Source organism: Lemur catta, chromosome 22 (assembly GCF_020740605.2).
Source record: "Lemur catta isolate mLemCat1 chromosome 22, mLemCat1.pri, whole genome shotgun sequence".
NCBI lineage: Eukaryota > Metazoa > Chordata > Mammalia > Primates > Lemuridae > Lemur > Lemur catta.
The window spans coordinates 25,796,252-25,810,557 of NC_059149.1; the positions used below are offsets into that span (position 1 = coordinate 25,796,252).

General features: G+C 39.5%; 1 protein-coding gene across 3 annotated transcripts in view; it reads left to right on the forward strand.

The window, feature by feature from the left end:
• ELP3 (elongator acetyltransferase complex subunit 3) overlaps window positions 1-14,306 on the forward strand; it is a 65,514-nt gene that overhangs the window by 28,572 nt on the left and 22,636 nt on the right. For all 3 annotated transcript variants that reach the window (XM_045535548.1, XM_045535549.1, XM_045535550.1), the window contains one exon: window positions 7,938-8,131. In XM_045535548.1, coding sequence (XP_045391504.1) covers window positions 7,938-8,131 — 194 coding nt within the window. The remainder of the gene's footprint in view (window positions 1-7,937; window positions 8,132-14,306) is intronic.

Sequence of the window (14,306 nt, forward strand, 5' to 3'; positions counted from 1 at the left end):
TGTTTTCTTCCAGCTTTTCTGGTCTTTGAATTTTAATACCTAACTTTAACTCTGGAGTTTTGTTTTGTTTTGTTTTCCCCTCTATTGTGGTTTCTTTTTCTTTCTTTCTTTTTTTTTTTTTTTTTTTTTTTTGAGACAAGAGTCTCACTCTGTTGCCCAGCCTAGAGTGCCGTGGCATCAGCCTAGCTCACAGCAACCTCAAACTCCTGGGCTCAAGCAAGCCTCCTGCCTCAGCCTCCCCAGTAGCTGGGACTATAGGCATGTGCCACCATGCCCGGCTAATTTCTTTCTGTTTTTAGTAGAGACGGGGTCTTTGCTCTTGCTCAGGCTGGTCTCAAACTCCTGAGCTCAAACGATCCACCCGCCTTGGCCTCCCAGAGTGCTAGGATTACAGACGTGAGCCACTGCGCCCAGCCTGTCCTTGTTTCTTTACCTGTGTTAACTTTGTTATGGGAAATGACACTGGTCAGGCCCTTTGTTTTTCTTCAGATTCTCAAACAGGGGAAACATGTTTTAGGGATGTCCTTTTAATGAAGATGGTGGCAATATTTATCAAGTTATTTCATCTGTAGAAATACTTTTATTTTGTTCTGTTTAGAAAAATGAAATTCACCATGACTTATTTGTAAAGTTAATAATTCTTTCTTTCCTTTTAAAAAGTTTATTATTTTTTTAAGCTAGTGAAATGTCAGCTGAAGGCCTGTTTATAAGACAGCATTATTTACAGATCTCTGTTAGTAATCCATCCATATTGGTTGTGTAACAGATTTTTAATCTAGTATCTTCCCCTCAGTAACTAATAGCCAGGCACTTAGACACCAAGCTAAAAGGCACCTGAAATACACTTTTCTTTAGGACAGATCCTAGGTGGCCCCGTAGTTTAGCCAGAATTTATAAACTTCAGGAGCTCTTGAGAAATAAGGTATGTTTAATACCATAGCAAATAGCTGAGTCTTGCTATTCATTTTCCTTAGTGACTTCAAAGTAAAGGGTAGTTCAGTAATAATATTGTGAAGACAACCATTCTTGTAAACAGATTTATCTGTTTATCTTTTTGGAGAAACCCACAGGGAATATGAGCAGATCATATTTCTTTTTTAACTGCATCCTAGTAAATGAGTGACAAAATGGAGCTAAAATGAAAAATCTGGATTCTCTAGAGAAAAATTCTCTGCAAATTAACTTATAAATTGCCTTAAAATAGTTTCTACAAATCAATACGAAAAGACAGCTCAGTAGGAAAATGGGCAGAAAACTTGAACAAACATTTCACAAGAGAGGGTATTCAAACAGCCAGTAAACCTGTCAGAAAGTTCTCAAAGTAATCCTTACAGAAATGAAATTTAGAACTACAATGCATTACTGCTGTATACTCACCAGGATGGCAAAGAATGGCTAACATTTTAAAAAGACAGTATTAAGTGTTGGTAAGAATTAAAACAACTAGAACTCTCAGTTACTGCTGGCAGAAATGTAACTTGGTACCTCCATGTTAGAAAACTGTTTGACAGCGTCTGCTACAGCTGAACAGCCCCCCCCCATGAGCCAGCGGTTCTGCTAGATGTATACATATCCAAGAGAATTGCACACATAATCACCAAAAGACATGTTTACAAGTTACTGTTGGTAATATCATTAAAGTGGAAAATACCTAAGTGTCTATTAATAGTAAAGTGCACAAATAAATTGTGGTGTAATCATGTGGTGAAATACTATAAAACAAGAATAATTACAACTTCATAGAACAACATGGCCAATTCTATTCAGCATAATATGGAACACAGCAGGCAGATCCAAAAGACTGCCTACCCTATAATTAATATGAAGTTCAAAAACACAGGGTAGAATTTTAACTGGAAACAAGTATCAGGGGGACTGCTGAGATTCTGATAATGTTCTTTTTCTTGATTTGAGTGTCTGGGTGCTGGTTACATGATTTGTAAAAAACTATCAAGATGTATACTTACAACATGTACTTTTCTTTATCTGACATATACTTCAATAAAAATTTACATAAATTTCAAAACACAAAGATTTTGTACAAAATCTTTGGGGAGGCTATTTGAAATTCAGAGCCCTTCCTGACTTAAGCAGTGTTTTTTGCACTTTAACAACTTTTTATCTTACTTTATTTTATTGTCACATCTGCCCAGAATTCCTTATTAACAACCCACATATGTAGTTCCCTAAATGTATTTTGTTGCACAAGAAAGGTTGCTAAGTCAGGGACCTACTTGTATAATTGCAAAAGTCTACACAATTTTCTCTCCGTAGAAGACAGGATTCCTAGCCTGCAGTGGATTTATAAAGCCACAGTCTGGCCTGCTAAGATAGGACAGTCTCTGGGGTTTTGTGCCTATGTGTGTTAGTTGTAGATTGGCTTAGATCTCACACCCTGTTGTGTAGGTCAGTTCTGTGTCACTAAGAGTGTGGTCCTGCTCACTTGCTCTATCTCTTGTAAATTTACATTCTTAACAGAGTAGTAAGTGCAGAGTTTGTAGTTATATCTGATAAATAGAATAGCATTTGCTTACATTTTCCAGTAACTCAGCTTAACTTTTGAAATGAAATTTTTTTTCTTATAAAGCTGAAAGTCTATCTTTGCTGTGATGGAGAGTGTTTAACATCTTAGGAATTTATCCTGCTAGCATTAACTTCACCTTCTCCATCTATCCACAGATAGGACTTATTTGTTACTCAAAATGACTTTTAGCTGTGTTGGTATTTTAGTCTTTAAAAAATTAGACTGCTCCTGGATATCTGCGCTCAGGTTACTGAACATGCTTGAAGAATGTCTCTTTCTCTTGAGGAAAAATTTATCTGCAGACACCTCCTGTCAGTCACTAGGAACGGTTCTCTGTCATTGTCTGCCCCGCCCTTTGGATGCTCAGGCGTTCTTGCTTCTCCACTGAGCTGTTTCCCCCAAAAGCCAACAAGATTAGGTTAAGGGACGGCAGGCGTGGTTGGAAGTGTTTGTTGTTGCTTGTTTTGTTTTTAATGTAAAGGCTTGTCACTTAAGGTGATATTATAGAATATAGGCAAGTATAGAATTATATCGCCAAAGACCACCTGATGTTGCTTCCCCAGACCAGGAAACAAGGCCTGCTAAGATTGAGTAACTCGTGGTCAGAGGCCCAGCGTGGTTGAGTACCTGTTAAAGTCAGCCAGGTGAGTGTCTAGAAGCCAGGCTGTTAGCCACACACCCTTTCCATTGTCCTTTTCCAGGTTCCCTTTCTTAGGCAAAGCAAAGTCTGTTTTGCTGTGAACCCCTACACAAGAACTGAATGGTATTGAAATCCACACAGAAATCTTGGCAGAAATGGCCAAGTTGGATCTTACTGAAACAAAGCTTCACAACTCCCCCCTTTTTTAGTTATCTTTTCGTTTGTATCAAAGTAAAACATGCGTAATTATAAATGTCAAAATGCACTGTAAGGCCGGTAATGAAAAGCAGTGCCTTCCTTCAGATAGGACCGGTCTCTCCCTCGTCACTGAGTGTCCCCACAGCACTTACCGACGCTCCTGTGTCTCTGCCTCCCACACATCCTCCTCACAGCCACTGAGACTCCCCTCTCAAATGTCAGAAGATACCGCCTCACCTCCAAACCCGAAGGATACTGCTCCACTGCCATCTGCAGTTGTTAAAGACCATTTCCATTTTGGGATTCTCACCGCCTGCCTTTCCTCACTCTCCTGTCTCCTGGTTCTCTTCCTACCTCTGGGACTGGTTCTTCTTAGTCTCCTCTGCTGGATCGACTTTCTCCTGCCACCACTAAACAGGGGCTGTGTCTTTTGCTATCTGCCGTCTGCTTGCCTTCCCTCCCATGTTCTAACTCTGCTGCTTACACTTCAGTGAGTCTCACATCTCTCTCCAGCCTTAAGCCTTAGGCTCCTAAGACCGATTGCATAATGCTCTTCAACAAGCCCCAGATGCCTAACAGGTACTTCAGACTTAATGTGTCCATTAGTAAGGGCATATTTATCCTTTCCCCTCATGGTCTTGTTCTTTTGTGTTTTCTGTCAATGCTTTTTGTCCCTACCATTCACCTCATCTCCCAAAGCAGAATGTTGGAGTCATTCAGGAGGAAGTGGAGAATATGCACACTGCAGCTGGACTGCCCCTAGTGCCATCCTGGTCTCCCTGCTTAGTAGCAGGCTGTTTAACTGCTTTGTTCCTCAGTTGCTTTGTCTGGAAAATGAGGCTAATTATGGTATCCGCCTGTTGTGAAGATTAACTGAAATAATACACACAGCACACTCAGGAAAGCATCTGGCACATAGTGAGTGCTCAATAAATATTTGCTGCCGCTGCTGCTATTGTGATTCCCCCATGGCCTGAATGCCGTCCTGCAGGAGGGCCTGTCGGTTACCTCCACACGTCCTTCAGAGCTGCCCTCCTCATCGTCACAGCCTTAGTCCCTCCCTTCATCAGCTCCCTGCACAGTTAAACAGCCTTATGACCAGTCACCCCGATACCAGCCATGTTCCCTGCGGACACATCATTCACATTGCAATCAGGGTGATGTCTGTTAATTTTTAACTTTTATGATATAAAGGCTATCACATAATAAAATCATTACTAAGTAATATTTTAAAATCCAGTAGTGCGAAATAAGTCATATCAAAAAGCAGTAGTCTTCTGCTACCTTTTAGCTGTTGTAGCTGGGTTTTGGTTTTCTTTCCCACTTTTTTTTTTTTTTTTTTTTTTTGAGACAGAGTCTTGCTCTGTTGCCCCAGCTAGAGGGTGCAGGGGCATCATCTTAGCTCACTGCAGCCTCAAACTCCTGAGCTCAAGTGATCCTCCTACTTCAGTCTGGAACTCCAGGCATTCGCCACCACAACCGGCTAATTTTTTTTTTTTTTTTGGTAGAGACAGGGTCTCGATATCTTGCCCAGGCTCGTATTTCTTAATACTATGCTTGGATTACTGTTTCTTGGTTTATCAATTTTAGGTAGATTCACTTGTCTTGCATATGGTAGTTGAAGATTTAATTCTTTTATACTCTCCTCCCATTCTCCCAGTATCTTTTATATCACTGTTTTTAATTACCAGTGTTTACATTATAATTCCTGCATAAATTATTATTCACATGGAGCCAAGTAATACACTGTCCTTAGTATGCACATACTTACCAAGTGTAACAGGAACATTTCTTGAATAACCTTGTTTTTTGTAGAGTTAGCAGTTCTCTTATTTTTTTTTTGTATGCTCAATGTTCTTTGTGCCTATAACTTTCAAAGGTACACACTCAGTGTTAAAGCTCTCGCAGGGGCCTAGCTTCTCAGATATTCCTATCAGTTCCTTTTCCAGCACAGAGACCCAAGTCCCGGTGGTCCTGTCTTCCAGCTCCAAACTGGACTGGCCTTTCCCTGGGCCTAGTTCCCAGGTACCCGCCCTGGAGCTTCCCTCCCCTGCTCTCCTGGTCGCATCCTTTGTTTTGTGTGCCCCAAGTTACCCTCTTTATTAGTGCACTCCTTCCTGTCGCTGAAACACATTCTCCAGCAGCTTCCTAATCAAAGATTCATCGTGGGAAATAAACCCTTCACATGCTTGAAAATGTCTGCTCTACCTTTATGCTTAAGAATTCTAGCATGAAAGTCATTTTTCCTCAGATTTCTTTAGATACATTGTACCATTGTCTTGTAGCTTTTAGCATTGTTGTTTTCATTTCCAAGAGTTCTTTCTTATATTCTGGCTTTTCAGTTTTCTGTAGCATCCTATTCTTGTCTTCTGAATAAATTAATTATAGGTTTTGTTTTTTTTTTTAAGTTTTCTTTTTCTTTATGCAGTACCTCTGTTTCCTCCACGTGTCTTTTTTTCTTTTTGTTTTGGTCTGCCCTTCACATTCTAGGCTTTTCCCAAGTTTCTGATGATCCTTAGCCAAATGGCTGTGCAAGGTCTATGTGGCCATAGCGTAATAAGCTCTCCTTAGGGAATTCCTCAGAGAGTATCTTGAACTCTTATGTGGGGCCATTTGATTAGTCCAGAGATGAACTCTCCAACTTCCTGCTTGGGGGTGGGCAGCCTGGGTAAATCATGGGAAATTGGCTGCTCAGATGCAGGGAACAAGACAGAGTCCACCAGTTTATGTGCTGGCTTTGCCACTTTAGCCTTGCTCCTCACCTAGGCCTGACTGGGTACCTGGAATCTCAGAGTCCAGGGGTACTCTGGTTTCTCCAAGGACTGAACCGTCTCATGCCTGTCCGAGAAAGGCCAGGGAATAGGGGATAAATCCCTCCACGTACGGACTCAGATCCAGTGCCCCTGTTTTTATTTCCAAGTCTCTCTCCCATCCTGCCCAGTTCATGGTACTTGTGATCCGTGAGCCTTCCTGGGACTCTGTAGTGTGACTGAGCTGGCCTTTTGTTAGTATCCTCTTTTGCAGATACTTTGCCATTTTCCTCACTTGCAAAATCATTTACCAGGCTTCTATCCTGTTTCTGTCTTCAAAGAATTTGTGGCCATCACTTGTCCCCCCTTGCCTTCTTTCGTGTTCTCTTTGTTCTTCTGGGTTTATACTTTTTAAAAAATTACTGTCATTTTAATGTGATTTGGAGGGAAAGGAGAGAGACACATATTTTAATTCTCCATGTTTAACCAAAAGTCCAGAACCAATTCACTCTATCTTCATTCTTTAAAAAGGTATATATCAGCCCATATGTCTCCTAAACTTATACGAGTACTAGAAGTATTTTTCTGAAATCCTGTGCTCAAATGTAGATTCAGACTAGGTAGAGAATGGCTTCCATACCCGTTATTTGTGGAATGGTCACAGGATATTTATTGAAGATATGATGACCTTTCAAAATACTATAGGAAAAGTTACACAGTTACAGAAGAATATCTCTGAGACCAAATGGTACACAAAGAAAACAGCATTTAAGAATGTCACAGAAATCAATGAGAGTGATCAAAAAATCTATAGTTACATTTCTCTGAAAAGCAAGTTAAACAATGGAAAGCTTTATAAGAATAAGGTAGCGGAAGATAAAAAGCATTTTTACAGCTTGTAAGATACAGCCCTGTTGGCTGGGTAGACACTATCGCCACGGTGAGGGTCAGAGGGAACTGTGTGAATCCACCTTCATTCCTGCAATACATGCCGTGCAAGACAACATGAGAGCAATTATCAGTGCAAAGTCATGGAAAAGAGAACGCCTGGGGTCTCCCTGCTGTATCCCAAATAAAGAAAGAAGGCAGTCAGCTGGGCTGAGGTAGTGTAAGAAATGCCTATGCCAAAGTAGCTGAGTGAGATGCGTTGCTCAGTGTCCTGAGAACAGATGGACAGTGTAGAGCCCAGGGTAGAAGTGGTGCCAGTTGGCCTGAGGACAAAATAGTCATATCCAAGGAAACTTTTTCTGTAAAGGGCCATATAGTAAACGTTTTAGGTTTTGTAAGCCAGATGATATCTATCACAGTCCCATTATTAAAGGAGAATATTGTCTAGAGGTGAAGGCAGACATTGAGTAGATTGTCCTACGATGATGTTACGGAAGAGGTAATACAGGGTCCAGTGGAATTTTCTTAAGCAGGGCAGCTAGTATTTGAAGGTCAGGAAGGCCTCTCTGAAGAAGTGACATTCAAGCTGAGACCTGAAGATTAGCTAGAAGAAAATCTGATGCACTTTCCAGGCAGAGGAGATTGCCTTTGCAGAGGTGGAAAGGCCAGGTGGTGAGGGGTGGCATGAGATGAGATTGTGCGGTAGACAGGCACTAGTTGGCGAGGGCCTTGTAGCCCAGCACACACCTGCTTTGCTCCAGTGAGGCCACAAAGACAGTGAGTTTCTGCTCTACTTGTACACCTGCCCTGCTTGGGAAGGGAAGGCAGCCCCAGGGCCTGCCAGGTGTGTCAGAGATGCTGGCCCGGGATTGAGACTTCACCCTGGGTGACCTCTACATAACTAATGGAGAGATGATTTTCTCTTCTCTATTCACAGGAGTTTTTTGAGAACCCTGCTTTTCGTCCTGATGGTCTGAAACTCTACCCTACTCTGGTCATTCGTGGAACTGGGCTTTATGAGCTTTGGAAATCAGGAAGATATAAGAGTTATTCTCCTAGTGACCTGATTGAGTTGGTGGCTCGGATTCTAGCCCTTGTGCCTCCGTGGACTCGAGTATACCGGGTGCAAAGGTAGTGTGTTATCTTTTATTCTGAAAATAATTGGCGACTAGTTGATGAGAATAGTCTGAACTTATATTGAGGGTTTTGAATTTATTAAAAATAGGATACCTGGAATGCTATCTGTAAATAGAGTGGGATGGAAGTGAACGGACAGCATGTACAATGAGCCCCTTTGCCAGTATCGTGTTTATTCATCTGTCCATTCACTCGTGAGCCTGGAGTGGAGTCATGATGGTAAACAGGCATGGTGCTTGCGTCTAAGGAGCTTACGAGCTAGATCGGGGTCTGATTCAGTCTAAATACAGTCATGGGTGTAAGAAGAGAAAGTGTAGCCACGTGTCCGGTCCCTGTTCTAGAGCCTCTGAGGGAAAAAGCAAGAGTAGCAACAATCATTCTTTACAGACATTAATGTAAATGTAGAGAATGTGACGTATTCTGGATGGCATGAAAAAAATAAAATAATCCTCTTTTCTTCCTAGAAATTTGTAACAAAATTGGAAACAAAAACACCACAATTTTGTTTAGGAATTTAAAACACTTCTGAATAACTCTTGACTAAAAGAAGAAGTCAAGTTCTAGTTATAAAATGTTTACAAAATAGAATGTAATAAGTCAAAACATATTTGATATGGTCAAAACTACTCAAAGGAAACACTTCCATTATTTAACATCTTCAAACTATAAATTGTCCTCAGGCTCACCGAGGACACTACTAGTTCCATTATTTTAAAAGAGACCAAACCACTACCTCTTGTTTTACAGGATTCCATTAAATTTTAATTCACCCACCTATTTGTGAAGTAATAGAATGTCACTTCAAAATCTAAAGCCTACATCCTCCTTCGTAAACACCTTAAGTGACATATTGGTAGAGAAATATAAGTGACAGTCTGGCTGCTAGAACTAGAGCTCGTGGAGTCTTCTCTGGGCCGAGTCTCCCCAGGAGGGCTGTAGTGGGGTCATGGCGAGGAGCACTGAGAATGGGGAAGTTTCTCCAGCAGGCCTCCCGTGGCTTGTCCGTAATACCGTGCCTTTCTCATCACACGACCTTTTGGTCATTCTTCCTGGTATGACCCCTTTACACTTTTCCTACAGAGATTATGTTTGCTGCTCTTACCTTCTCCAAGTCCTTATTTTCTCAGTTGGTGGTAGGCCAGGACAATGGCCCATAATGATATTTCATACTCAAATTGAAAAACAAAAATGAAGCCCTAAGAAAAGCAGAAGGCAGAAGTGAATGGATTAGAAAACCTATAAATTCTACATAATCCCAATATGATCTGTTTTGGAACATGTCAAGGTAAATCGAAAGTTTATCTGCAAGGATCTGTGTTCAGACCTAGCCAGGAAAGATCTATGAAAGAATGAGGAGGAATCCTCCCGACCAGATGTTGAAAAGTTCTGTACAGCTACAGTAGTTAAAGCAGTGATACTCATGCCAAAAGAGGCAGAAAAATATGACAGTCTGCAAATACTTCCCAAATATATAGAGGAATCTGTTATGTGATACAGGAGTGTTAGTGAGAAAGAGAGAGTTTAGGCAATAAGTGATGTATCTGGATATTTTAGAAAAAAATGCAGCTGTTTTCTATGTTTCTACTTTAATCCCCATAGATTGAAGATTGGGAAAAAAAATAAAAGTAGTAGAAAAAATTGTTGGCAATATGTAACGTTAATGATTCCCAAATTGATCTGGAGATTCAGCACAATTCCAATCAGAATTCTAGCTGGCTTTTTCATTGAAATTGATAAATTGACTCTAACACTGAAATGGAAATGTGCGTGGACCTCTTCCATTCCTGGGTTTTAAGAGCCAATGTGTGATATTTGTTCTTATACAAGTTTCCATTAGAATTCACTTTTTTAATGCAGCTTACTGTAGACTAATATTCAATAAAGCAGTTGGTTTTCTGTAAACATGGGGAGGATTCCTTCAAATATATTGTGTTACTTTGTGTTTTGCATTAGGTATGACTGAACTATTACTGTGGCCCCCTGCACAGGAATTCATTCATATTTACTATATTTTGCTTCTTGCTTTTTACCCATTTTTGCTTTCACATTTTCTTTGTATGTACTACATTGAAAAATGGTTCAGATTTATTTTATATTGTAACCAGCTTTTTGTTCTCAATAATCACTAAAATTCTAGACTAGGCTTATGCAGTGCTGAGTAGGGAATGAGATTTCATTTACTAGTCAAAGTATTGTGTCTTGTGTCTCTGCTACATACTACCATTCAGTGATCCCAATACATTTTTGATAATGTGATTTTATACTTTTTCCCACCAGAGTTTGTAGAATATTACTAATTATCTAGAACTTATGTTTTCTTCCTGATTTCTAGCCATATAGTACTATATTAATATGAACAATAGTGTTTTCTTTATGAAACTACTAAATCACTTTCAGAATATGTGTCAATAACAAAATTACATTATTTCTTCAAAGAGTTCCTTGTACAATTGGGATACATCTTTACATAGCAGTCCATTTTATACACTGACAAATATGCTGTCTGCATTTTTGCATTCCAGTTTTTGTTGAAGACTTGGAATAATCTTCATGGTTATAATTTTAATGGCAGCATAGTACTATATCATTTTAATTTGTCTTATTCAGTAAACTGTTCCCATTTTTAGACATTTAGGTTACTTCTAGGTTTCTTTTCTTTTCTTTTCTTTTCTAATCATTATCCTGGCATCCACTCCAGCTAAAATCCATATACATAGAACTTTTTACTGCTGTTGAAGTAGTGTAATCTATGAGAAAAATTACCCATAGTAAATGATCTAAGCGTCTTTTTTTTCTCAATATTGTTATCCTATCTTAAATCCCTTCTGGAAACAAGGGTAGTATAAGTAAATGTTACATTTTTGCTATGTATATTGATATGGTTTTCCAAAGAGATTATACCAATTTAGAGTAAATAGTCAGTGGCTTTATCACAACCTCTACAGAGTTGGATGGTTGTAGTATTCTTTATTTTCTTTAATTCAGAGAATTAATTTGCATTTCCCTAGTTATTGGTGAGGATTCATTTTTTTCCCTTGTAACTGATTATTATTTGTGCTCTTTTTATCAGTTGTCTATTTATATCTAATTTGGCTATCATGGAATTTGAATCATAAAGAAGGTGCTTTTTACTGAAATAGCTCAAAAAGTTTACAAATCTTACCACATTTTGAATTCTCTCTTCTCACCTGGACAAATAGCTGACTAGGGAACCAAAATGCCACCTCCATGTATTGTACACTTAACACTTAATAATACTTCAATAACTCTGTCCTAGTGAAACAGCTTCATATCTCTGTTTATTTTTTTTTTCTTCTCTTTTTTTTTTTTTTGTTTTTCCCGACCCGCCCCTCTGTTTATTTTTATATGTTTTTTTCAGGAGACAAAGTCTTGCATTGCCCAGGCTAGAGTGCAGTGGTATGGCCATAGCTCACTGCAGCCTTGAGCTCCTGGGCTCAAGCAACATATCTCTGTTTAAAAATCTTGTATTCTAATGCAAGGTGTTTTAAAATTTATATTCAAATATAGCTAGAATTTGGCATATGTGAAGGAAACTCGTTTAAGAGGTAGATGGTAAAATTTTGAAATAAAAATGCTAAGGAAGGTGTTAATTGGTAACTTAAACATTATATACAAATGCCTGTGAGGGAGGGCTGTTTGGACAATGTTAAGTGGCTCAGAAACCTTCTGATTTGAGTAAAGAGATTCATGGGGGTTTTACTCAGCCGTGTTTCAGTTTCAATCTTAAAAGTTTTAGAGCAATTCTAAGGATGTGGAAAACACCTATTAGCCTCAGGAGTGCAGTTAAGCATCCTTGCTCTGTTTATTTTGAAAGTAGTTGATTGTGTCTTGCTAGAAAGAAACCACTGGCAAAGGAGAAAGGCATCCTCCCAGAGTGTTTACTCCAGATGATTTTAATAATTATAGTGTATTTATTTTTGTTTTAAATCATAAAGGAAAATCATATGTGTCTTTCTGTTCTATGCATTTAGAAAATCTGCCTATTTCTATGTAGGTTCACCTATTGGCAGCTTCTACCAATTCCAGGCAACACATACTGTTGACCAGTGAAGCTCAACTTACAAGGTTTATGTGGAGAAGATCGTAGGAACTATTTTTAGGCAGGTATCACAAGGGAGGAACCAACGAGGAAAGAAAGATAATCTGAGTGAGAATACAGTGTTTCTCACTTTAAGTGATATTTTACTGATCACCTGATGTTTTTAATTGGTTATTTCCCCCACCCTGCCACACCACCACTCCTTTTAACTATTTTATACTATTTAGTTTTATCACAGTTGAGGCAATAGCATCTTACTGGGTGTTTTTGTGACACAGCATCCTAATAGAAGAATCCACATTCTAGCCCTGAAGGTGCAGTCAGTGATTAAATGTAGAATTCTGTCCAGACACTGGATGGAGTCACATTAAAGTGCCGCTGCCCACAGGCTATTTGACAGCTGTCTGCCTCGATGTGATATTTAAATCACAGTGAAACGTTGGAATAGAAACACCAATTTGCAACCAAAACATGTCTCTGAAGCTTGAGAAAATTCAGATCAAAAGTCTAGCCATCACTTGAAAGGATTTTGATGAGCAAATTGCAAATATCCGCGCCTCTAAGCTTGAAATGTTACCTGTTGAAGTAGAAAAATGAATATTCTTGCATGTAATCTCTTCAAGCCAAGAAAGTGAAACTAGATAGAATCAAATTGAGAAACCTAAAAATAATTTTAACTCCTACCTAGACGGATGTGACAAGCTCACATGGTCAGTAATCTCATCTAGGTTTTGAACTCCCGCAGGTAGTGACAGAGCCTATTCATGTATTGCAGATTGCCTACTGCAGTACTTTGCCCACTGAGATGCTTGGTGTGTATAGAATTACCTCCCCTCATTTTCAGTGAAAAAGACTTTATCATTGAAGTTGGCAATTACCACATTTCTATTCCTTAGAGGAAAAACTTCCATCTGGTATACTCCGGGCATGTCACTACCAAAGACCATTAAAGCCACGTTACATTTTTGTAGTGACAGACATACATTTAAGGACATTTATGAACCGTCAGCACCATTGTAAGTCCCTGTGTTACCAGGTCCTCACTGATTGGTCCTCTCTGGTAATCGGGGCCAGCTGCAAGGACATGCAACCTGTGCAGTCTCACAGGGCCTTGTACCTGGCTTAATGCTCTGCTGTCACCATCTTGAAGTTATTAATAGTTTTTTTAACAAAGGGTCTTATGTTCTTATTTTGTACTGGGCCCCCCCGAGTTATGTAGCAGCCTGCTGGTAATTCTGTCTTTCTGTCATACAGGTCTGCTGACCGACACTGTATGATAAAGCCTTTCTTACAGAGGCTACTTCTGTTGAAATTTTTAGTGGCTTTTAAAAGTGCTGGTTTGTTATTTAAAATATTTGTAGAGACCATCTTGCCTTCCCTTCCCATTGTCCGTGGAGGCAGCGCCGCGGAGACACGGCCGGCACCTGCCGAGATGGGAGAGGTGAGGGTGGGAGCGCGGGGGTGGCAGCTCGAGTTGCTGGGAGATTGGTTACATTGAGCAAAGAAGTTATTTGATTTAGCAAATGAGTAAATGTGCTAAGGATATGAGAGCCAGCTTTCTCACTGTCTGAAAGGGATTTACAAATATTTGAAAGGTGAAAGCTGAGAAGAACACCATGTTAGTATTGGAATTATCAGCATAAACTTGTGGCTTTTTAAATTTATGTGTAGAAATAGTTATATATGTATGTTTATGTGTGTACATATATATACACATACGTATATACATACATATATTTCTTAGTAGTGTATACTGACAGGGTCGAAAGGCAGTGACATCCCAGCAGTAATGAGCACAGTGAGTCCCCAGATCTTAGCCTCTAAATACCATTTTCCACTAAAAGGAATCAGGGCTTGGAAAAAAGACTGTTTCCAGGGCTGGAGCAGCAAACATATAAGGGGAACATGAAACATCTTGTTCTAGAGAGTAGCAAAATAGTCAGAATGATGAGGACATGTCAAAAGGACCCAGCAGCCAGCCTGAATGCACGTCCACTGGCCAAAACAACAAATAATGTTACTGTTAGATTACAACTCTTTGAATAAAATAGGAATCCATGAGTCTATACTGTTATAAATAAATGAATAAATGAATAGGAAAGAAAGGAA